The sequence below is a fragment of the Podarcis liolepis genome, assembly GCF_965112155.1.
Source record: "Podarcis liolepis genome assembly, chromosome: 2".
Taxonomy (NCBI): domain Eukaryota; kingdom Metazoa; phylum Chordata; class Lepidosauria; order Squamata; family Lacertidae; genus Podarcis; species Podarcis liolepis.
In genome coordinates, this window is record NC_139555.1 from 59,242,699 (window position 1) to 59,268,986 (window position 26,288).

Consider the following 26,288-nt stretch of genomic DNA (forward strand, 5'->3'; position numbering starts at 1 on the left):
TATCGTCATCAGCAAAGCTTCTTTATGTGATCACGTATTCAGGTATGTGGTTGCATGAAGAACACAATGGTTGCTTGTTTGTGTGGGAACCAGCCCTTGGAGTTTCATGATATTAGATCCTTTTTTAAACAAACAAACAAACAATGTGCTTCATTGCTGTTTTCCTGTTACTTTTGAATTTATAGCTTTTGAATTTATAAATTTTTGAATTTATTGAATTTTTAGCCACATGAAAGGATTTTTCCAGCCTTGGGGTGGGTGGTGATGATACTGTTTTTGAAATCAAAATATGTGGATTTTGTTACAACAAACTATTATTACTCATGGATCTTGACCAGGCCAATATGTTTAAGCTTATTTTTATTACTTCAAAATTTCACTTTAAATTACGGTAACTCTGAGATGCTAAGAATAACTGGGAGGGGAAGCAATGGCCAATAAAAGCAAGGATTTTCCACACATTTTGAAGTCAACGTCTGATTTACTAATGGAAAAAGATTTCCCTTAAAACCACCCACCAAATAAGGCAGGAAATGTGGGGTTAGAAGCCATTTGAGTATATAGACTCTCATGGTGTAAGCAGGTACTGATAGGGGAGTTGTTGACTTAGTTATATCTCAGTGGAGCCAAACATTCAAATTATCACTCATTGCTAATCAGACATCATAAGCATATATAAATGCACCACTGTTCACAGAATATACTAGTGATTTGTGCAGCTTGTTGATTCTGAACACTGGGTCCAGTGGTCCTCTAGGAACTGAATTTGGTGCTTTCATTTCATTTAATTGCTGGGGGGAAATGATGTTTCTGTAACCTTAAGAAAGAAAAACCTAACTTTTCTAGCCTCTGTTGGTTTGTATGGAAGCAGAAGAGAGCAAAATCTGTTTAGAATATCCCAGAACAATTGGGTAAATAAAACATAACAATGTTTTTATAGAAAGAATGTGAAGAAAAGAGGCAAATAGTGTGGAGTAATTACAGGTAATTATCACCCTTACATGCATTTTGCCTTGTGTACACACAGAACAATTGTGTGTCCAATCATGGGAGACAATTTGTATTCTTGTATTATTTGAAGTGTTCATTTGAGATTATTTACTTACTTCTGATGTGTATGGGCTTTGGAAGAGTGATGAGTGGCCAAATATGATTGTTATTGTGATTGGTTATGTTGAGCGTGCTCCAACTATAGTTATGCACTGCAAAACCCGCAAAAGGTGATTGATTTTATGATAAATTGGGGGGAGTGTTACTGTTGCTTAGCCTATGACTGAGAGAGGCAGGCTGACCAATTCAAAATAAATAGGGAGTAGAGAAGATCAAAAATATTGCTTTGTTTCTGTTAATGTTTTATTTAATGGTACGTATTTCTGGGAGCCAGGAGTAACCCGGAAACCAGAAGGTCAGTGCTCAGTAACCAGCATATCAGGCTGAGAAAGGAGGCAGGAGCTAAAGCCAAGGAAGGAGGGAAGGGAGTCAGAGGAGATAAGATTCTGACCCTAGTGGTCTGGAAACCATCAAGCTATTACTCAAAAGCAACCTTGCTATGACCCAGGGAACTCAATGCAGCACAGAGTTGGGCTGAGCTGAGAGCACAATATAATCTACAAGAAAGGCTGATTGGAGCCCAAACTCACCACAACTTGAACTGGGAATGTCTGAACAGCTGATCTAAGTGCTTGCCTTGGCTGTGATGATGTGCTGCAGCAGACATAACCAACATCTGTGTGGTCACAGGCTGCTCTCTTTGCAGATAAGGGTTTGGAGGCTGGAAGTACCATATATTTTGCTGCACACACTGGCTTGACCATTGGGTCAGGGAGAAGCTCCTTTAAGAGATGGGCTGGAAGCAGCAAGAAGTGAAGGGGTGTGAGCAGCTGCAGAGAGAGGGAATGAGGTGGGACAGGCTACAGGATCAACCCAAAAGGAAGTCTCCTGCATTAAATCAACAATGAAATGCTTGTCAGCCAGGAGCAACTGGGGGGGGAGGCATCCCCAGAACTCTTGGCAGCAGTATCACTGCTGCATATTGCGGTGGTTGAACAAAATAACACAACACGATGGCCAATAACAATGGCACTAAACACTATTTATAGACTAATGCAAATGAACAGAAATTACAACCAAAGTCTCTAAATCTTCTTCACCAGTTGCGGTAGAATCATACAAAAGTTTGATATATATATAATCTGTCACCAAATATCGCCGGAACAGAAATTATTAATTCTTACAAGTCTGGCTGATGAAGAATTGATCAAGATTGGCTGATAAAGCATTGAATGAAACAGATTGGTTATCCAGAAACTCTGTTCCGGCAATATTTGGTGACAGATTATATATATATCAAACTTTTGTATGATTCTACCCCGACTGGTGAAGATTTAAAGACTTTGGTTGCCATTTCTGTTCATTTGTATTAGTCTATAAATAGTGTTTAGTCCCATTGTTATTGGCCATTGTGTTGTGTTATTTTTTTCCAGCTTGTCTACATTGCAACACAGGCATCTGTTTACGGCATATTGTGGTGGAGCAGGGTGTCAGCAAGGTTGGGGTGCTGCAGGCACTCCCACCAGTATACCCAGACCACCCCAAACTCACTACCATCTGGACCTGCTCTCATAGCATGATGATAAGCTGTTTGCCAACACAGAGGTGGATCAGGATATGGAGCACACATTCACAGACACAGCATTATTCAAACAAATATGTACACCTTAATTTTACGTACCAGATTCAAAAGATATGTGACATAACTGTAGCGGCTTATAAATTGTTGCTCTTAGTTCTTTCAGGCCTCTTGCCAGTTGCTTTGAAGCTGAGGTCACTTCCACCGCTTCCCCTACCCTCTGCAGGGTCTTCCCAAGCAGATCCGTCCACGTTCAGACTGCCCTCCTGAGTTTTGTGTACATTAGGTTCCTGGCCTATTAGCCGCACTTCATTAACCTCCCATCTCTCTATAAATAAGCCTTTGGGAAACGACGTCAGTTCTCGAGAATTCTTTAGGTTAAACTTTGGGTGGACTTGCCTTTAATCATTCCTTTGTGTTTATTCCAGTTTTGAACCAAATTGCTGTCTAGACTTTGAGAGAATATACAATTGGCTCTTTTGTGTCCAAAAAGAACAATTAAGGAATACAAAGTATGTGTGTGTGGTTTTTTTTTCTAAAGAGAAAGTAGGGTAGATGAGATTGAAAAGTTGTACCAGTGGGGTGTTGAGATCTCTAGAAGTCAAAGAAAGCAATTTAGCCGTTTCCCACATGGAATATATAATGTCTAGACAATCAGTCTGGATTTTTTGGTGTAATTTTGCTTGGAAACTATGACACATAATTTATTTGCTTCTATAACTCATGTACAGGTATTTGCTACATGCTAAATCTTAATTACCTTGAAGAACTTTGTTTCATTCAATAGTTTCCCCTGTTCATTTTTATGACATATGAAATAGTTTTACCCTTGACCTTCATCCCCAGAATATATATATATAGAGAGAGAGGGGTGTGTGTGTGTTTTCTTGGGTATACTTCCTTTCAACCAATTTTACAACTCAGGTCAGCAGTCAACACACTATTATTCTTTGCATTTTTGTCACTGGAATTAAATTGTCCAGTCTCTTCTAAATGTTGTAAAGCTAAAAATAATACAACCCTAGGGAAATCATGAACCTGCTTTCCTTATGAATATTAAAGCATGGTCTGTTGCTGCCTTTTTAAAAAAGTGCATTAATGTAGGAAGCATTTTTTGTAAAGTGGAAAAAAAGGTTGGTACATAAATTGTAGCTTAATTAAAGTGTGGTCTACTATGGTGACTTCATTTAATAGCATTCAAGAGCAGAGAAAGAGCAAGCCAAGAGCTATTAAATCTATCAGACAGTTCATTAGTGTGTGCAATTGACCAGCTTCTGTTTTTTCTCCAAAGCCTCTGAACACAACTAATTGGCTTAGCTGCTTGGTTTATATCGCAGAAGAGCATTTGCTTCTTTACTTATCTTTCTGCTCACAACATAATTGATGTGTCCCCTGTGCCCATCCAAATAAGTACAGAGGATAAATGAGGCCATCTACATCAAGGGAATAATTAATTCCTAATGTTTAAGGCTGAGAGCTCTAATTTGATCCAAGAAAGCAAAAAGTCTCAAGGAGAGAAGTATTATTCCAGAACTGGTGGGCCCCATGAGAGAAAACACTAGGTTGCTTCGTTAAGATAATAAACATAATGGAATTACAATGTTATCTAAACAATGATTAAATGTGGTGTACAAGGCCAGTGGTTCCCAAAATATCTTAATGGGCTAACAAAACACAGCACTTGCAACTTCATTCCTTTTAAAGTGGACACAAAAGACTCTTACCAAACACTCTGCTTCTTCTTCAAGAGGCTCTGTACACCACAGCTAAACAAAATAATTGAAATCCACAACCCCATACATTGATTCTTAGAAGTAAGCAACACTGAGTTCAGTAGAACGTAGTCACAGCTAAGCAAGTATAGAACTGCAGCTTTAATACTTTTAAGATTTAAGAAGTAGTAGTGGATTGCTGGAAGCTCCAAGGCAGAGGTGAGGCACCTGTGGCCCTCCATATATTGTTAAACTACAATCCCCATCAGCAGCAGTCAGCGTGACCTAGTCAGGGATGATAGGAGTTGTAGTCCAGAGATATCCCTGCCATAAGGTTATCTCCCTCTTGGACTACTGCAATGCACTTATCCATGAGAATAAGACTGATACTATTACACTGGCCGTAGCAAAATTTCTCTTGGAGGGCTAAAGTTCCTCTGTTGGCCAGTAATGCTGCCCCTACAGCTTAATAACTGCTGATATATACCATCGCTGTACTGTTTATTTTGGGTCTATGGACCGCAATGAAGCCTATGTGTATGTGAATATAGATTGTCTCAGTTTCTGTGTTTATACACCCATGAAGGTGATGGATGGTTGGCGAAGGACCCTGTGTGAGAGGTAGGAAAGTGAAGATCTTCCAGGGTGGGAAACTGGGGGAAGAATGGGAAGCTCCCAGATGAGAGCTGAGAGGGTCCACCTCTTTCTGTGTGAGACAAGGATCAAGATCTACCTTAAAGTGATGACTCTGTGCTTTCTTTTCTCTTTCTGTTTTTGTTTAGATTTTTAAAATTGTATTATATTATGAAAAACCTTAATACAATTTTATGGGGGGAAAGGATTGTGTTTGTCTGTTTTCATGGTGAGGAAGTGGTGTATGAATGGAAAATACATACATACCTCATAGGTTGTTGCTGTGATTGTGGTGTCCCATTCTGGGTGTTGTCATGATGAGAATTGCAAGTAGAAAGGTAATTCCAGTTCAGATAGGTGTGAGCATGATTACATCTCCAGCTGGGAAACTTGACTTGTATGAGCCATCCCTATAATTGCAGGCAAGCATTTGGACCACAATATAAAGTCTATATATGAACGGTAGTCAAATGCATAGAATGGGGGTACCTGTGCTACAATTTAAAAAGTCACAAAAGTCACAGTACGGCCTGATTAAACTGTGCTACTTAAGGTTGTGTGTCTGATTGCCGCCCCATGCTCCAAATAGCCTTCATGTGAACAACTAGCATGTCAGGGAGGATTACAACCCAGCCTTCTACTTCTACTTTTCTACACACACACACACACACACACTGCATCATTTAAGCATGATTTACTTTAAATTACAAACAACCACACCCATAAATCAGTAAAGAAACTATCAAAACAGAGCGAATGAAACACAGCATAAAAGGCTGAAAAACAGTCAACTTAAATGCTTCAGCAAGTATTCATTGGCGGATTCATCACCTGATATGCTTGTGACAAACAGCTCACCATTCATGCAGATAGTGTGATATTCCATCTATAGTATGCTGTGGTATGGTCTTTTGGAGCTCTGTGCCATGCAACCAGTTGAAATTGGCATGACGGCTAGCCATTGCTTTGACTATGCTGCATTTCTTTCTCACTGCAGAATGATTACCTACGAATGTTGTCCAGGATATGAAGAAGTTCCAGGGGAAAAAGGCTGTCCAGCTGGTAAATCAATTGAAGTACAAACTAATACCTTGTGCAAATTTGGGATGGTGTGGGAGCGTCAGTGCATACATTGATTCAGCCAGTGAGCCTCACAGGTAGCTTTCAGTGAGGAGGAGATGCCTAGTATAGTTTCCAGAAATTATGATGGGAGTAGCAGCAGGTCATTTAATCCCCAGGCTGCTTTACTTATTACATTTTGGGAGTACAGAATGCAGTCAGTAACCAACAAGGCAAATTCAGTGTTAGTTATATGCAGACGAGACCCATTGAAATTAAGGCACTTAAGTTACTTAGGACTGTTGATATAAATGGGTCAACTAATATTGGATACAGTGGTGCCTCGCAAGACGAAAAGAATTCGTTCCGCGAGTCTTTTCGTCTTGCGATGTTTTTCGTCTTGCGAAGCACGGTCCGTCGCAACTGCGCCTCTTCAAGTGGCTTTTTTAAAAAAGCGCAAGACGTTTTCGTCTTGCGAAGCAAGCCCATAGGGAAATTCGTCTAGCGAAGCAACGCAAAAACGGAAAACCCTTTCGTCTAGCGAGTTTTTCGTCTTGCGAGGCATTCGTCTTGCGGGGCACCACTGTATCACTCTAGATGTAGTTCACTGATTAATGAATATGTGGTGAGCTACTACTCTTCTGGGCCCAAATTATATCTTGTCAACATCTTAAAATGTGCATGGTGCAGGCGAGTTCCTAATATTCAACCCAAACCTTCCTTGTCCCCATCATTCCTGTCACCATTGGGGTTGCTGTTGATGTCTGCATGCAACCTATTCCTTCCATAGACAAGCAGTCTTGGCAATTCTGCACATATTTCTTTCCCTCCCCCCTAGAGCTCCAAGATCCATTATTCCCCATTTATTAGTGACTATTACTCATGATGGCTATCTGGAATGTAGGGTGGGATGATGACTACCTGAGATCAAGGGTATCGTGCCTCTGAACATGAGTTACTTGGGGAAAGCAAGAGGGGTGGGGTGTTGCATTCTGTCCCTGCTTATGGGCTTGCAAGAAGCAGCTGGTTGGCCACTTAATTTTTTTTGAAAATTATATACCTCCCTTCATTTACAACATAAAACATAATGCACAATATATGTCAGTACATAATATCCATACAATATAAAACATTAAAAACAGCCAAATAAATACAGTTCATAATAAGAAGCAATATCATGGTACCTAATATAGAACAGACATCACGGATACATATGAAGCAGCAATATCAAATTAGACACAATATCTTTCTTACTTCGCTGAATCTTTATACAAGTATAGGCCATCATAAAACATCTATATATAAAAATTAAAAATATATACAAATAAACAGCCATGTGAAATATGTAGTAGCTAGGATTTTCATGCTCTGCATCTTCCTTCCCATCCCAAAACACCTTCAGGGTGAGTAGAGTCCAGTTTGTCTACCTCTGCAGCAGTAGCTGTTAATAAACAATGTCCTATGCACCAAGTTGCTAGTACAGTGGTACCTCGCAAGACGAACGCCTCGCAAGACAGAAAACCCGCTAGACGAAAGGGTTTTCCGTTTTGGAGGCGCTTCGCAAGACGAATTTCCCTATGGGCTTGCTTCGCAAGACAACAGCCCATAGGGAAATATCCGAGACAGTGGGGAAGCGCAGCGCGTCTTCCCCACTGTCCTCGGACCTCCTCCGAAGCCGGGCGGTGGGGCGGGAACACCTTCTGAAGGCGGGCGGGGGGGCGAAAGTCTTTGTTCCCCCCTGCCTGCCTTCCCGGGAGAGCGGAGAAACACAGCGCGTTTCTCCGCTGTCCCGGAGGGCTTTTGAAGGCAGGCGGGGGGGGGGGGAGCAAAGACTTTCGCCCCCCGCCCGCCTTCAGAAGAGGTCCTGGACCTCTTCTGAAAGCGGGCGGGGGGGCGAAAGTCTTTGTCCCCCCTGCCTGCCTTCCCAGGGGCTTTTAAATCGCCCCGGACAGCGGAGAAGTCCTCCGCTGTCCCGGGGCGATTTTAAAATGCCGCCCGCCAGCATTTTAAGATCGCCCGGACAGCGGAGAAGTCCTCCGCTGTCCCGGGGTTTTTTAAAATGCTGGGGGTGGGAAGAAAAGCCCTTGTCCCCCCCCCCCAGCCTTCAGAAGAGGTCCGGGGACAGACTGTCCCTGGACCTGGTCTGAAGGCGGTTTCCCTAGGAACGCATTAATTGATTTTCAATGCATTCCTATGGGAAACCGTGCATCGCAAGACGAAAAACTCGCAAGACGAAGAGACTTGCGGAACGAATTAATTTCGTCTTGCGAGGCACCACTGTAAATTAGCATTAAAAGTTAAGCAATGTTAGAGGGTAGCCTCAGTTATAAGGGGCAGGGAGTATGAGGTTTGAACTTCACCTGCCTTTTCTTTTCTCGATAACCTGGCTGCAAGTAAGTCTGTCATTGCTGCCAATATGTTTCCTTGTCACTGCCCACAGAGAGCCCAGCTTTATCCTTTATTAGGAATAAAATGCTGGACCAAGTGGAGCCGTGGTTTGATGCAGCAAGGCAGTTGCTAAGTTCACTGTATTCTGCACAAACATATCTATTGTTATCTCAGTTGCCTCCTCCACCTCCCATGCCTTCTGTCATGTCTGGAACATGCTGTACATTACTTTCTGTACATTACATTACATTACATGCTGTACATTACTAGTACAGTGGTACCTCTGGATGTGAACGGGATCCGTTCCAGAGCCCCGTTCACATCCTGAAGCGAACGCAACCCACGTCTGCGGGTCATGATTCGCTGCTTCTGCGCATGTGCGTGACATCATTTTGAGTGTTTGCTCATGCGTGAGCCGTGAAACCCGAAAGTAACGCGTTCTGTTACTTCCGGGTTGCCGCGGAGCGTAACCTGAAAATGCTCAACCTGAAGCATATTTAACCTGAGGTATGACTACATGTAACGGTAACAGGACAGCCCTTTTTTCTTTTTTGCCAAGGAGGGTGTGACTTGCAGCTGAGAAACAGCAGGAGAGGATAAGGGTGCTTAACCCTTTATCCACACATAGACTGCCGGCTGCAAATTGTCCCTCCTAGTGACTTCCCTGCCACCAAATTGTTTCAAACATGCATTTTCTAGGGCAGATGCGAACATGCCCTTGAAAACGCATTGGTTACAAAGGGTGCTTAGGAGAGCAATTTCACATAGGAAGATAGTAGGTGGAGAAAGGGTGAAGTTCGCTTTCCCCCTGCTATTTCTCCACTCGCAAAGCAGCTTTTTCAGTTTTAAAAAATGGGTCATTGAGCAATTCTTACAAGCACTTCCATGTAATATGCATTTTTATGGTGAAGTAGTAAATGTTAGGGACGCGGGTGGCGCTGTGGGTAAAACCTCAGCGCCTAGGACTTGCCGATCATTAGGTCAGCGGTTCGAATCCCCGCGGCGGGGTGCACTCCTGTTGCTAGGTCCCAGTGCCTGCCAACCTAGCAGTTCGAAAGCACCCCCGGGTGCAAGTAGATAAATAGGGACTGCTTACTAGCGGGAAGGTAAACGGCATTCCGTGTGCTGTGCTGGCTCGCCAGATGCAGCTTGTCACGCTGGCCACGTGACCCGGAAGTGTATGCGGACAGCGCTGGCTCCCGGCCTATAGAGTGAGATGAGCGCACAACCCTAGAGTCTGGCAAGACTGGCCCGTACGGACAGGGGTACCTTTACTGTTACCTTTAGTAAATGTTATGATTATGCTATTGCCTTGTCAAAGTGAAATGTCATCTGTATTATTATTTTTAAACAGCTTTGCCTCTTTCCAACCTGTACGAAACACTTGGAACTGTTGGGGCCTCAACCACACAGCTCTACTCTGCCAGCTCTAACCTGAGTGCTGAAATCACAGGCCCTGGAAGCTACACAATCTTTGCCCCAACCAATGAAGCCTGGGCATCCTTGCCTGCCGTAAGAATAAGTGCCACTTCAGTTTCCAAAACTTGAATGTGTTGAGGAAATCATGAAAAATAGAGGTGGTCTATCCACAAAGTGGGTAGGACACAGTAAGAAGATTGGAATCATTATTTTAAATGAAGGAATAAGAATATACAGACACCATAATTAAACATCATTATACGTATATTCAAATTTAAATATTGTTATATATTATTTCATTGTTACCTTTTCTAATATGTTGTTTTGTTGTTCCGTAAACCACCGTGATATTTCTTTGAAATGAAAGGCAATATACAAATTATTTAAATAAAGGAACTATTGGGATCACACTTCCGGAGCTCAGGTCCTGCTTCTCATAGGCATCCGGTTGGACACTGTGAAAGCAGGATGTTGCTCCACATGGGATGGGCCTTTGGCCAAATCCAGTGGGGCTCCTAGTTGCATGTCAAGACCCCAAGGCCTCCCCCTTATGTTGAATAAGAACACCTGGACACAGTATTTTGGGTTAATGGGCAGATAAAGGCCACAGCTTTATTGGTTACAGAATGTGAGTGGTATTGGCTTAGACACTGGAACTGAACCGACTATATCTGACTCCTGCCCGCCATGCAGGTAATCCAGTAAGGGTCAACCACCAATAGGGGGAGTCCTGTTGATGTACATCAACTAAGAACTCCCCCAGGGTCCCCAATGAGGTCATGGCATGGCCCTAGCCCCTACTCGGGCTTCAGACAAGATCCACACCCCTGGATCCTTTTAATGGAACACCCTTAAAAATGGAGGGGCAGGTGATGGCCACACCTCCCCTCCCCCAAACCAGGTTTTGCCTAACCGCCAAACCTTACAAAAGTTGTGATGATTGCTATGAGGTAGGTGAAAACAGGAAGATCCCTGGCCGTACGGCTGCTTAAATTAGCCAAGTCACGCCCACCCCCACCCCGCCAGCCGGATTGGCTGGCTAGGGCTGGGACGCGGCTAGAGACTCCCCAATGACCCGGGAGCTTGGCTCTGCCCCCGCTGTGTGCAGGAGGGCCTGCCCGCAACACTGTCACACCAGTGGAGCAGCTTTCTAATCTTAGTTGCTCAAGCTCCCATTCTGTGTTCTTTAACCCTTGCAACTTCCAAGAGCACTCCTGCTTATCTTTTATCCTGTTTCTTTTCCTGTGCCTCCCATAGCTATTCATAAGAGGGATGATTAGATGAAATTACTTCTCTTAAAGCAGAAAATACAAAAGGCTGCCAGTAGCTGAAAGCAAGATCTAGAACAACCTTTCTCAACCTTGGGTCCCCAGATGTTGCCAGAATACAGCTCCTATCATCCCTAGCTAGCAGGACCCCAGTGGTCAAGGATGTTGAGAATTGTAGTTAACAGCATTTGGGGACCCAAGGTTGAGAAAAGGCATTGTATAATTTTATTCACAGTGGGCTCAGTTCATTGGATGGGAGCTGTGTAGTGCAAGTAACACAACTGCTAGCTTGAGGGTGCATTCCCTTTTCACCTGGGGAGCTGTACACAAGAAGCTGCAGTCAAGGAATCTTCCCAGCAATTGTATGTTGTTCCACTGACAGAGTTGTTAGCCCTCACAGTGTAGGGGGGCAGTTGCAGTCCAAGCATATTTCCTTCCTGCTTGCGAGGTAGAAGCAGGTAGAAATAGTCAGGTACTATTAGTCAAGCATTGACATCTATGGCTTTGTGAGAATAAGCTCAGTGGAACTGAGTATTTGGTCTCATTTGCTTTTTCTCAGGAAATGTTGGATTCTTTGGTGAGCAACGTTAACATTGAGCTATTAAATGCTCTTCGCTACCATATGGTGAATAAACGAGTTCTTACGGATGATCTGAAACATGGAACAACTCTCCCTTCAATGTACCAGAATATTGATGTACAGATCCATCATTATCCAAATGGAGTGAGTATTTGGTAAAACTGCAAGGAAAACTGAAACTACAAGGGCAATTGATATGTACCAAATATTCTTTAAAGAGCTCAGGATATTATTTTGCTTCTATTTTAGATGGCCAACTTAATTGTTCTGCCAGATGTATTAATATGAGCTGGCTTTCCCCAATATAAGGGGTGGGTGATGTAACCGAAGGCTTGGGGCCAGCCACCATTTTGGCCTCATGTCCGGGAAATCAGTTGACACTTTTAAAAATACGAATAAATGAGTAACTTATTTATTGACTTATTAAAAGGATGAAACTTACTTTCAAACCACTAGGATCCTTCAAGGTGGCTCTCACAGATGCATACAGACAACCTTTAGAATTCTCCCTGTCCGTCTTAAGTATGCATAGACAATGATAGAGAAAATGATACGTGGAATTCTTTAAACCAGCTATTGACATATTATTACACTGACATAATATGTTAATCATGTATTAGCTTTAGTTTCTTATTTGTCTGGTCCCTGTGTTCCCCAGATTGTGACAGTGAACTGTGCTAGGTTGTTGGAGGCTGACCATCATGCCACCAACGGAGTGGTCCACCTGATAGACAAAGTCATTTCCACAACAACAAACAGCATCCTTCAAGTTGTTGAGCTTGAAGAGAATCTTGAAACCCTAAGAGTAAGTCCATTTCAAATATATATTCCAATATTTCCTTTGATGCCCATTTAGGGCGAAATCACTTTCTTGAAAACCTATTAACTTGTATCCCTACTGGATTCCTTCCTTTCTAACATGCCTAATTCCGTTTCTTTTGTATTTATTCAAAGACTGCTGTGGCAGCTGCTGGTCTCGACAGTCTTTTGGAAAGTGAAGGCCAGTTTACATTGCTGGCTCCAACCAATGAAGCTTTTAAGAAGATCCCACCAGAAACCCTAACCAGGATCCTAGGAGACCCAGAAGCTCTGAAAGGTAAACAGCTGTGAAAATGTCTATTGTACATAGATATAATTTGTAAACCACTTTGACTTTTTTTCTACAGTCAAGTGGTATACAGTGGACCCTCTGGATACAAACTTAATTCGTTACGGGGATCCGTACATACCCAAAAAAGTCCACATCTAGAGGTGCTGCTTTTGTGCATGTGAGCGATGCTATAGAGCGTTTCTGCACATGTGTGTGCGGCGAAACCCGGAAGTATAAACTTCAGGGTTTGCCGCGTTCGCAACCCAAAGGTTACGTTACCCGAAGGTAACGTAACCCGAGGGTCCACTGGATAAATTTTATAAAATTATTTTTTAGAAAAATCCTGAGTAGAAGGGCACTGGAAGTAGGGGAGCGTCTTAGATTATGTGTTTTGCCAGAAGTCTCCAGCTAGTATATGTGGTCTAATGTTAGTAATGAATCTGGGTCAGATGTATTTCTGGAACTTTGCTATACTTTTTCTTGGTGTGTAATTCACTGATGATTTTATAACTTTGCCATATCTTGAAAGGCAAGGTTAAATGTTAATTTTTCAGGGGTAAGGGGTGGGGAGAAACTTATATTTCTGTAATGGTTCAAAGTGACATACCGCTGACCTCAAATCTTTTCTCTCTCTGATTTCTCTCCTTAAAGTTAGTAGCAGATGGACATTGTGGTGACCTCGACAGCTGCGTTGCTGCTGCTTACTGGGAAGGAGAAGGGGAGGGACAAGGTGGTGAAGTCCAATTGGTGCATGTGTACCAGCAGGAGCACCAGATAGGCTCTGCCGGTGCGCTTGCACTGCGCCAACCTCTCTACCATCTCTCCCTCTCCTTCCCAGTAAGCAGCAGTGACTCAGGAGGTCAAGTGAGCACCACCACTCTGCTTTTAAGGACAGCTGACAGAAAGGTCCTCTAAAGAGAAGGCCGGTTTCAATCCCCATAGCCCAGTGCACTGTTTGCATGACCCGCTGCTATGGTGGTGGCCTTTCTCTGCTCATTCTCCACCGTCTGGTTTTAAGGCAGGAATGTAGAGACAAGGCCATGGAAAAAAGACGAAGCTGCATTTGTACTGAGTCAGTAGCCAGAAGGCAGACAGGGAGCTCAGATGAATGGAGAACTAGATAAGCAATAACAAGCTCATCAGCACTTTCCATGGGGAACTAGATGAGCAATAGCAAGTTGGTCAGCACTTTGAGCGATGTGCTAGATGAGCATTAGCCTGGTTCTACGTAGCAATAGCAAGCTGGTTTTAAAAACACCAAACCAAACTCAAGGCTACCCACTCGCCTCCTAAGCAGGAAACTAAAGCACAAATAAACCAGGTCTTTGTGGCTTGAAATGGAGAACAATGCTCAACACTGGCAGGTCTTGGTCAAATCTGGTGGGGGAAAGAAAATTTTGGAAATTTATTTATTAAATCACTCTAGCCGCCCCATAACAATTCTCTGGGCATCTCACACAATGAAATCAAACAGTTTTATATTCAGCATAAAGCAGCAAAAGTCACAATGAACTAATTTTGAAAAACCATTACACAATTTAAAAATCAATACCATACCTCCATTAAAAAGTGTGCATCTGCTTTTGCAGATGAGTGTCCCAAACTCATTTCTTGGCAAAGTGGAAATGTTTTTGGAAACCATCAGGGAAACTTTGTACATATCTCAAGAGTACAAATTCTCTGGCTAATTTAGGACATTACAATGATGCTAATTGGCTTCAAAGCTGTACTATTTACTTCCCTTGTCTCCAGCTTCTTGCAATTAGTGTGCATATGTACATACAATATGCATTTTGTTCTTTTGTGGGGGGCATGATCAGATTAAACGTGATACCTTGTTGTTTGGTTTAATTTCCATTCCATAGCCTACGACACACTGGTAGCAATTTTCAAGCCACTATATCTTTCCTTTTTAAAAATTTTAAAGAGGTTTTCCCTCTTTTCAAATCTGCTTGGTATATTTTGTTTCCACATAGACCTGCTGAGCAACCACATCTTGAAAACAGCCATGTGTGCAGAAGCCATTATTGCTGGTTTATCAATGGAAACACTGGAGGGGAACATGCTGGACGTAGGCTGCAATGGCGACGAACTGACTCTTAATGGAAGGCCCATCATTGCTAACAAGGATGTCATCGCGACCAATGGCGTGATACACTTTGTCAACGAATTACTCATCCCAGACTCTGGTAAACCTTTTTCTCATTATGATTTTGTCTCAGACAAGATGTGCTTGGTGAGCTTGCCAGTGTGAACAGTGCAGCTTAACCCCCAGGGCTGTTGTTTGGGGTTGACCCCCAGGGCCTCAGCTCCAGGTCCTTTGTGTTCGGGGCTGGACATCCTGCTCATTTTTGTAGGTTTTTTCTTTCCTTATAGCATGGCTGAGCACACTGCAGAGCAAAGTGCAGATGAGACACCAGCCAACTTGCCCAGAAGCATCTCTGCATATAAATTATACCCATTTTAAGTACCTTTTAATTATACCTTTTAAGCAACACCCCTCTTTATTGCCATCAATTGTCTTCTTTTATTCGAATATACGGAGAACGCACTACAACAACCTGACCCAGTTGTGACTGGCCTAATTCCATGTCAGTTCAGCTGATGTTCCATCTGAGTCACTTGTCTTCCATAGTGTATCTTTCCCACTTCTAAAATGAGGTTATATATGAATGTATTTCACAGAGAGAAAAATATTAAAAATAAGCTTAATGTCAACAAAATTAAGAATCAAAATGCCAAATCTTTCTGGGTTTGTTTTTTTGATAGAGGAAGCACAGCATGAGCGTTGAAATGGAGATGTAAAATGAACCATAAAGTCTCATTTTAAAAAAACACATAATGAATCTGGCATAGAATACACATATTTTTGTTGCATATTTTAATTTAATTTCAAGCTCTGGTCCATGGGTAGGCAAACAAAGGCCCAGGGGCCTGATCCGGCCCAAACAGTGTGTTTTTACATGAGTAGAACGTATGCTTTTATTTAAAATGCATCTCTGGGTTATTTGTGGGGCATAGAAATTCATTCATTTTTTTCTTCAAAATATAGTCTGACCCCCCACAAGGTCTGAGGGACAGTGGACCGGCCCCCTGCTGAAAAAGTTTGCTGACCCCTGCTCTGGTCATTCATCAGTTACCCTTTCTGTAATAAATAATAATGTTGAGACTCATGTTAACACCTTTTCTTTTTAAATTGCAGCTAAAACTTTGTTGGAGCTCGGGCAGGATTCCGACACTTCAAAGGCTATGGACCTTTTTAGACGAGCTGGCCTCAGTTCGCATCTCACTGGAAATGAGGGGCTGACAGTTCTTGCCCCCATCAATTCTTTCTTCACAGGTAAGCTCTGGCACTCATCTGCACTCTAATCTGCTTAGTGGCAGAACCAGAAGCGTCAATCAACTCAGGACAGAATCCATACTCTGGTGGGCACTGCTGGTTGTGTGTGACAGCCATGACTGGAAACGAGGAGAGATTATAATCCCCTCTGCATGCATGAGCTGTCCCTAAAGCTTCATTTTATTGTTGAAAGTCAATTTGAGCTCGTAAGGTTGCAAATTAAGGTCACATCTTTTTCTTTTTTTGGTGTTATTCTGGTTCTAATGCTGTAAAAGGTAATGTAAAATGCAGTCACTTTAATGCATGCAGGATATGCCCATCAAACACAGGACCAGCCAGCCCGGGTTACAGAGTGATATTGGCACTGTAAAGGCATGCTGCTTCCCCAAAGATCATCTTCATTTGCGCTGACTAGTTTCTGGGGAACTCACAATTCTGCCTGATCGAAAGAATCCACATTCATCTGAATGTATTCATATCAGTGGAATAATTCACATTGTTTCTACAGGGTCACCTATTAATTCATGTACAGTATAGGGGTACCTGGTGTTGATTGAATGAACTTTACAGTGTGTGTGAAACCACTCTGAAATGATAGATATGGGGGGATGGGAATCCTGCCTTTTGTCTTGTCAACATAACACCCAGTTCTTGTCACAGGAGCTCATTGTGTGTTTTGGCTTTGGGGAATGAATGGGTGGTGTTCAGCAGAGGTGGGGAAACCAAGGCTCTCCCAATTTCATTGGACTACATTTCCTGTCATCTCTGACCATTTGTTATGCTCGCTGGGGCTGATGGGAGTCCAGCAATGTATGGAAGGACACAGGTTCCTCACTACAGATTTACACTGTGGTACCAGTTGCTCTGACAGTAACTCTCTACTTAGATGTTACCTTTAGATCCAGCTTTTCCTCTCAAGAACTCTGAGGCTGTCATGTGGACCTCAGGCTACCTCTCGCCCAAGGCGATTAAAAAAATGAGCTTGATCAACAATTGCTAGAACTTTATGACAATGTGATGCAAAAGTTTATGCTTCAATAACATTAAGTCTTTAAAGTGCCGCAGAATTCTGTGTTGCTTTTGTTACAGAAGCTAAATGCCTATCTCTTTGGAATTGAAATACATTGGCACTAACATGGAGGGAGAAAGAGGCAATGGAGTATGCTTGGTCCTCACACTGTGGAACCATGAGCTACAAAGGAAACTGTGCATGCTGCACTGAAATATTGAAATTGTTGACTCGAGCAGCATTTTCTCTTTTATAATAATAAGCACTTTTATTATTTTTAGTTTCAGGAACTATCAGAGTGGTGCACAAGGATGGCACTGGTGTGAATCACAATTGTTCCCTCATCAAGTTTTCTGTGTAGCCACATGGGTTGCAGATGCAAATTTTGTTTTTGCAGACACTGACTACATTTTAAAAGAAAGCAGTTCCCGGCCCTTTCTTTGCGGTGGGGGAGGGGTCGCGTAGGGGACTCACTTTGAAACTTGCGTTTTGCAACAAAATTCTACACAACAGCATGCTTTAGATGCCTTGTTATAAAACTATGACTCTTGGCTTTCTTTTGTTCTGCAGATCAGACACCTACACCAGGCAGGAACGTGCTCCGGGATCACATTATTAAAGAGCAGCTTTCCTCTAAATACCTTTTCCATGGACAGAAACTAGAAACTCTGAGTGGCAAGCAGCTGAGAGTATTTGTGTACCGCAATGTACGTTTGCCATTTAATTACTTCTCCCAGTTTGAGTTTTTACTTTTAAAACAGGGTTTGTTGCTCTGGGTTCCTTTGGGAGGAAGGGTAGGGAAGTAGTAGTAGTAGTAGTAGTAGTAGTAGTAAAAACAATCAGTTCAAATAAAATCCTTTCTCCAGGTACTCATACATAGCAGTTTAAATGGGGTTATTTCATTTCTGTCCTCGCAGCAATCCTGTGTTTGACCTAAGATTATTCAGTGAGTTTCACAGTAGAACAAGGCCTGGTGTTTCTGTATAGATGAACAAGCTGGGTCCTTCGTTTTCTGCACTGGAAAGTTCTTTTCACACAACACTGAATTGATTCCACTCTAGTGTTACACTGAGCTGATTTGTGTGAATGCTCTGCCTTTTAAATCACTTGATCAGCATGCAGTCGACAGACTGTTAGCCTTGTGGGAATGTCCGATTTACTAGTCAGTTGGTGTTCAAGTACTTCTAGGCCTCATGCCACAGACCAAGATGTGCAGGATCTCTAGTGTAGAAACTTAAATCGTTTTAAACTTCCGTGATGCTTTTAATTAAAACCCAATCCATCCTGTAGACTCTCTGCATTGAAAATGCCTGCATTGCTGCCCACGACAAAAGAGGAAGATTTGGAACCTTGTTCAGTATGGAAAAGTTGGTGACTCCCCCTCTTGGCACCGTTATGGATGTGCTCAAAGCGGATGATCGTTTCAGGTGACATTTTTAGTTTGTATTGTTAGCTTGAGAACAGTGACGTGGGAGAAGTGAGAACTTGAGGCTGATTATTTCTGCATATTTAATCACATTTTGAATTTTAAAATCAATTATCTGATTTAAACCTTTTTTTATATAAAAAAAGGATGGAAGAGAGACATAGGAAACTGTCCTATACAGATCCAGACCATTAGTCGATCTAGGTCAATATTGCATATACACTGTATATTGTATTGTATTGTATTGTATTGTATTGTATTGTATTGTATTGTATTGTATATACACTGACTGGCAGAAGTTCTCTGGTTTTTCAGACAGGAGTCTTTCCTGGACCTGCCTAGTGATATTGGGGATTGATTGATGCATGCAAAGCAGGTGCTATGCCACTGAGATATCGTGTTTAACAGCATGGATTTTGACTCACAAATAAATAAATTGACACCATTATTATAATATTAAGGACACGATTTTTAAATTATTTTTATTTATAAAAATACTTATGTCACTATTCATTACCACAATTAAACTGAAAACCATACAATAAAAACCATGTAAACATTTAAAACTGGAAATCAACAATTGCAAAAGGATATTTTATTAATGGCCAGCATACATGTGGCAACATAGAAAAGTTTCTGGCTGGTGTTTAAAGGTTAAAACAGAAGGCACCTGTTGTACCTCCTCTGGATTTTATTATGTTTTTAAAAAATAAATGAATCAAAAGTCCTGATGGGCACACATAGTTGTGTAGTTCTCTGTCTGTTACTGCGAAATTCTAATTGTGTCTCTCCAGTTCAAGCCTAATTCATACATTGGCAAAGCATTTAAAATTAATCTGAGGCTCTTGCTTGAAAGCTTTTCTCAATGGCATTGTAGACCTGACTTTTATTTGAATATTTAATCAAAATACATTTTTATCGTTTTTGTTCTAAATGATTACAGGGGATGGAGGCAAGGAGGGACAGACCTGGTGGGGACCAAGGATCTACTAGATCCTAAGCAGCTTTAGTGAGCTGCAGATTGTGGCAGGAACTCCAGTTCAAGCCCATTTGCTGCATCTACCCTGGTTCCGCCTCTCCTTTAAGGCTCAGTGCTACCCAGCCAGGGTTAGGATTGCCCACAAGTAATTCAACACAGACCAATGCTGCAATTTAATTAGATCCTAACTTCATTATAATTCTTTCCGTGTTAGGTGTTTGCACTTTATCTTTTCCTCTTTAATAATAAATGCAGCAGGCCAGTAGGGCAGTATTAATTCCCTTTTGCAGATAAAGAGCTCATGATTAAAGACAGCAGTGGTCAAGGTTTCTAAGCTGATTGAACTGTGTCACCTGAATGCAAATAGCACCCAGTCAAGCCACTGGGAGGCTTTTGCTCTAGTACTGCAGTGAGGAACTTTTTGCAAAGTAGCCAGATGCAAAAGTGGGAAGTGCGATGGTGCGACGCTCACCTTGGTACAGTAGGTTATATTCCAGAAATGCAAAAGTCAGAGGTTTCAGCAAACCGCACACATTCCTCTGTCCTCCTTCCAGGCAAGCAAGAAGTATTATCAGAGTTCAAGAACATATTCCGGCCAAAGAAAAGAACCCAGGAGGGTGTGGCCTGTGGCGGGGCCAAAGAGAGGCGCCTGGAAAGCCATCTTTGGCTCCTGGGCCTGAGCGCCTCACCCTGCACTGCCGCTTTAATGGGACATGTGACCTGCCAACACAAAGGTCTTATAGAATCCTGTCCAGCAGTGTCCAGCCAGTTCCCTTTGGGAAGTCTTTGTTTAAGAGCTCCTTGCTCCTCCCCAATAATATACTGCAGGCACATCAGGTTTCCCTAAACACAGCAATCCCTTCTGGCGAAAGGAACCGAGAAGCCCACTAGCTCGGGAGTTCTATGTACACGTTGGGACATATGTGGAGCTCTATGCTGGACCTCTTTGTTATTTCAGCCGTGACATTTTAAACTGCTCTTTGAAAAATGCTTGAGCGTTAAATGCGTATTTTCTCTGTGTGTTTCCGACAGCACTCTAGTGGCTGCCATCCAGTCTGCAGGCCTCACAGAAACGCTGAACAGGCCAAGGTCCTTCACAGTGTTCGCACCAACAAACGAAGCCTTCCGAGCCATGCCACAAGGGGAGCTGAACAAACTGATGGGTAAATGTCCATAGATCTGGTTGGCTGTGGTGTGAGATACTGAGATTATTTACACTGATTTCCTTGGATAAGTGAGCTTTCCAGCATTCTGTGCTATTAGTCTCATATTCAGCTTCTCTTTTGTTTGCTTGTTGGAGACAATAGGTTACAAAAGTGGTGGCTCTGGTTTTCACTGATGTCACGAGGAATGATTTGTCCATGAGGTGACAGTGACTTACTGTCTACACCCATGGTGAGACAGTTCAGGCCCTTCAAACTTTGTGTGGGTGGGTGGGTGCACTAGATCCCAACAATTTATCACAATGAAAAGAAATATTTTGCAGAGTTGCCACCCACTCTGCTGAACTTCCCTCCCCTGCTCATCAGACTGCTGTTATGAGGAGGGGGGGGATGTCCTGTTTTTCTGTATGCTAGCATGTGTGATTGCAAGTTTAGTTGTGTGAGAGAGAAAGAGAAAGAGCTGGTCTCTGTTCTCTCTATGTGTATGATTATGTATGTGTGAAAGAATGAGTCTATGAGAGAGAGGCAATGATAGTCTATCTGCCAGTCTCTCTGTCATGTGTGCAGTTGTCTGTGTGTGGGGGAAAGACATAGACAGTCCAGAGATCCCTTATGCCTCAGTCCTTGAAATTTCCTAGTACTTTTATGGAATATTGCAGGGGTAATGAAGGAGTAGAAAAAAGGCAAAGAAAGAAGAGTATCAGTCAAGATTCAGGGTTGATAAGATGGACAAGCAGTAGTAGTGGTGTGGGCTGTGGTGCATGGGTACATATGCTACACTGTTAACAAACAACTAAAAAGAGGTTAACAACCAATATCTAAAAAACTACTACTAATATGTCCCTCAAGCGAGAGAGGGAAACCACGCCTGGGCTACTGAAGGACCTAAGTAAGAAAAATGTCATGTCTAAAAGAGTTGCCACGAATCATAGCAGGGAAGATGGAAATCACAGATGGCCATTAATAAATGTTGATGAATGTTAGCTGGGCTGGTAAGGACAGGGGTGAGATTTTCATAGGCCCCAGGCCCGGGGGGGGGGGGAGCTTCAGCTTGGAAGCCCTATAAGGAAAGGGTATGTGAACTTGTTCAATTATCTTTCATGTAAATATTGAAACATTCTCTTGCCTGATGTGGCTTAGAAAAGAATATGAGCTGTTCTAGTGCAATGACTTTTCTCAGTTCATGCCCATCCCATTTGTGACATCATAATGCAACATCTGCTGATGGGAGCTGGTTATCCTTTTAAGTTCGCAGAGCAGCAGTCTGCACATTTGCTCTATTGCTTAATGCACAAATAGTTCGTAACTGATTTGTAGCTACCGTAAGTAGCTGTGGAACTGAAACATCCCAGATGTGAACAGTCAAAATGTTCTGAGGCTTTGTAAGCAAAATATTTAGCTTACTCCTCTGAAAGCAATGAATCACCATTGATGGGAATATATAGCAAAGAGCAACTTGTGTAAGAGGAAAAAGGGAAGAAGAACTGTAATTTCTTGTTTGATCAGCTTTATCTCTTGGATGTGTTACTCGTAGCTGCAGCTGGATTTGGGACAATATACAACCTACTTCTATATTTGCTCCAAACAATTCAGTAGCAGGGGGTTGTAGTCCAGCCCCCTGCTACTGAATTGTTTGGAGCAAATATAGAAGTTGGTTGTATATGACTCTTCTGGTCTTTTCCAACTCTATGATTCTATGATGGCAGTATATATTATATAGATGGTATAATGTCTGACTGCATATCATTTCTGCATCTCAGAAATTTCAATTTTATTCTGGAGCTGAGAAAACCTGGACGATCTGTCCAGAGTTAAGGGTCACACACAAAATCCTGAAATTCATTACCTCCAGTGTTATGCCTTTGCACATGCTTTGCAAAGTACATATAGAAAAGTACTGAATTCAATACCAAACCAGTCCATAGATGCATGAGATATGAGAGTGAATTTTCAGCAATATAATTGCAATGCTTCCTTTGAAATTCTGGTACTGTCTTTTAAATGAGGAACTACTGATTACTTTCTAGCCTAAAACTTTGCCAGAAAGTATACATATTTATCTCATCCAAGCTGTGATTCCAAGTTCACTGAAGACTAACTGAAACACGAAATCCGTTTTTCATAGTGAGGCCTTGAACCTTTCTTGAATGGATTTATCAATGTTGTGATAGAGAGCAAATTTAGATGGGTGTTTTGGGGGGTCATGATATTTTCTGTTTTACAAATGTGCCTTTGTTGGTCAAGGCACAGAGGAAAAGATCAGTAATGCGTAAAGGCTTATCAAAACAGCTTCAAACATTTTGGTTCAGTTTCACCTGTTTCCAAAAACAGCATCGGGGTTTTCTTTTCCAGTACGTCTTCTGCCACTCTTGGAAGCACTTGCCAGATATCAGATTTATAAGCTGCTATGATTCATTGCCAGTATATGTTGGCATCCTCTTCTGCTTATGGAAGAAACAGATAGAGACAAAGGCATCATAAGCAATGAAGGCACCAGCTGCAGCAGCATAGCAGAAAAATATTGCAAGGAAATGATGTGTTGTCAAATGAGCAGTTTTACTATTTTAAAAAACCCCAGAGCACTACGGGAATCATTGCTGCTGTTAAAAGATAGAGGTTCCAAGTATTTTTTAAGTCCTGTGTCCCCTCCCCCAAATTGCAGATCACTCAGATCACACATTCATGCATTTGAAGAGCTAAGTCAAATAACTTCAATACATTCTATGTAATACAGTATAGCTGTTTATACTGCATCCTTCCTCCTGCTGCACAAAACACTTCAGCTGCTCAGTGCTTAAGAGTTTCTTTGCTGGAAGGAATACTTGCCAGCATACGTGAGAATCTGAATATGGGCACTCTAGAGATATATGGCTGCATTCTGACTTCATGGAACAACTGCATACTGTTAGTGGAAGGCGGAATACTCCTGATATTGTCCTTCGTCTGTTTACCTCACTATGTGATACTTTGCTTTCTTTCCTAAATACCACGAAACAAGTAAAATGAGCTGTAACACATATGTTGGGTCTCTTTCACACCCAGGTAATGCTAAAGAACTTGCCAGCATTCTGAAGTACCACATCGGGGATGAAATATTGGTTAGTGGAGCAGTTGGTGCAGTTGTAAGAATGAAGACCTTGCAGGGAGATAAACTGGAAGTCAGCACTGTAAGTTCAACTCCCCCTTTATCTCTTGTTGTGAAATTACTGAGTTGTTTATCTGCAAATACCTTGAATTTCTGAAAAGCAGACAATGGTTTTATTGTTGCATGTCACATTTCTGTGCTTGTATAATATCCTCTTATTCTTCCTTCCCTGTATTTTCGTAAGAAATCATGCAGGATAGTTATAAATACAAAGACATACTCCTAATATTAACCAGTTAACAATGTTCACACAAAACTTTACCTCCCTGGGATTCTTTTGTGGGAGGCTGGGAGGGGAAGAGAAGATTAGAAGTGAGCCTCAATTTTGCATACTCTTTCTCCCTCTTCTCCTCACCATGGAGGAAATGTAGGCTTTATCTCACAATGACTGAGTGATCTCGTTCAAATCTTCTATCCCCTATCCATTCATTCACTTCTAGAAGTGAAAAGAGTAGTGGAGATAGTTCAAGGTTTGCCCTGACATATAATCTGAATAGGTACAGGGTTGTCATGGAAGGTTTAGAGGAAACTAGACAATGATGTTTATCGTGTCTCTTAAACAAGAACATGAACCTTCAGACTTCAAACCTAAGTTGGACAAAACTAAGTCCCGTGACATCTATGACAAAGCTACATAATGACACTATCCACAGAGGAAGAGAGGCTGGAAGAGAAAGTCCAGTTGTGTGTGGTTAGCAACTACCAACAAAATACACACACTGTCTAGACACTTGTACTGTTACATAATAACGTTATCTCATTTTAATAACCTTCTTTTCACTTGTCAAAAACACATCCAGTGCTGTTAGGAATCATGGCATGAACAGCTTCGCAATGAGCTTCTACTGATACCCTAATTGTGATAGTTTATGCATCAGTTTCCTTGATCCATGGCAGTGTTTGGGGGATTAAGCACAGCCTAGTGCCCCTCAAGACTTATGCTGGCCTAGCAGAGCAAGGGTCAACCTGCAGGAAAATAGGAGTCTGTTTGTGGCTGCCTGCAAGGGAGGAACCACAAAAAGCAATCTTACATTTGTTTAACATAGTCTGCATCCACATTCTTACTTATTGGAATCCCAGGCCTCTGAACACAAAAGTTTGCTCAAACAAACAAACTGCTTGGGTGCAGCAGATTTCAGTGCTGGGTCTTTTGGAGAAAATTAAAAAAAAACAACTTCTGCATATTTTCTCCTCTAGAATTATTTCTCCTAGCATATGTTTCTGTTGACTTATCTCTGCTTCTTTTTTTTTTTCTTAAGAAAAAACACATCGTAAATGTCAACAAGGAACCTGTGGCCGAAGCTGATATTATGGCCACTAATGGTGTGATTTATGCTGTGAATACCGTTTTACAACCACCAGGTAGGTCACGTTAGGTTCAGGAATAAAAGAGATCTCCACCCCCTCCCTCAGGTTTGCTTCTCTTTCCTAAGGAGTTAAGGTCACATTATTATTACTGTGGAGCAGCAGCGAAATGCACATTTCCTGTGCAGCAGGAAACAAGTGGGTAATTCTCATCTTCCTGAGAAACATTATATTTTCAGTCTCCAAAGCCCTCATTCACTTCAACAGGGCGCACATGAAGCGTTAGGAAAACTGCATGTGCCATATACGTGATTGGAAACATTGGGAGGGAAGAAGGGAAAGTGATTTTGCAGGACTGTGAATCATACTTTCCTTTGACAATTTAACAAAAAACATACTGGACACAATATTTTTGGGTGGGTGGGAGTCAGCTTACAAGCAGGCTGCTCCTGGTGAGCCAGCTCAAAGGGCTCCTTTGCTCATTTGAGAACAAACAGGATGTTTGCCTGCCTACTCATCCATGAGAATGATGGCAGTGGTGTTGATTTGAGCTCCAGGCCTCTTTACTTAATATGGAAGTGCTGAAGACAGCAGAGTTGGAAGAGAGGCCCCAGGATCACCTAGTCCAACGCCCTGCAATGCAGGAATATGCAGCTGTCCCATATGGGAATCAAACCTGCAACCTTGGCATTATCAGCACCACACTCTTAACTACAACTTCTATCATCCCTAGCCATTTCCCATGCTTGCTGGGGCTGGTGGGAGTTGTAGTTCTGCAAAATCTGGAAGGCTAAAGGTTCCCCACATCCCAACCTATGTTCTTAATTGTGTTCTACTCGAAAGTCTACCAGTTTTGGTGGATGGAGGGCAATGATAGGAGCAGTGGACAACTCCTAAAAATACAATGTACAATCCAGCTGTAGTATTTTCCCTTTCCTGCATATGGCAACAAAGCATTTCTCTTAAGGAAGTATCTAGGATAGTATGTGGAATTTTATGGGTTTGCGCACAGAGCAGCAATGTCTGGTTTCTTGGACAGACTGACAGCAGAGTTCGAAGCACTGGTATAGAGTTGTTTCCATTGCATTTAGTTCCTTCCATAAATTTGTGTCCTGCCTGTTCATTTGATGCTTAAGGTAGCTC

General features: G+C 42.1%; 1 protein-coding gene across 1 annotated transcript in view; it reads left to right on the plus strand.

Moving 5' to 3' along the window:
- Positions 1–26,288, plus strand: part of TGFBI (transforming growth factor beta induced) — a 43,196-nt gene that overhangs the window by 11,993 nt on the left and 4,915 nt on the right. The window contains exons 3-14 of the mRNA XM_083488117.1: positions 5,972–6,036; positions 9,776–9,933; positions 11,668–11,832; positions 12,347–12,493; positions 12,643–12,784; positions 14,755–14,967; positions 15,981–16,118; positions 17,698–17,834; positions 18,418–18,554; positions 20,565–20,695; positions 23,738–23,862; positions 25,100–25,202. Coding sequence (XP_083344243.1) covers positions 5,972–6,036; positions 9,776–9,933; positions 11,668–11,832; positions 12,347–12,493; positions 12,643–12,784; positions 14,755–14,967; positions 15,981–16,118; positions 17,698–17,834; positions 18,418–18,554; positions 20,565–20,695; positions 23,738–23,862; positions 25,100–25,202 — 1,661 coding nt within the window. The remainder of the gene's footprint in view (positions 1–5,971; positions 6,037–9,775; positions 9,934–11,667; positions 11,833–12,346; positions 12,494–12,642; positions 12,785–14,754; positions 14,968–15,980; positions 16,119–17,697; positions 17,835–18,417; positions 18,555–20,564; positions 20,696–23,737; positions 23,863–25,099; positions 25,203–26,288) is intronic.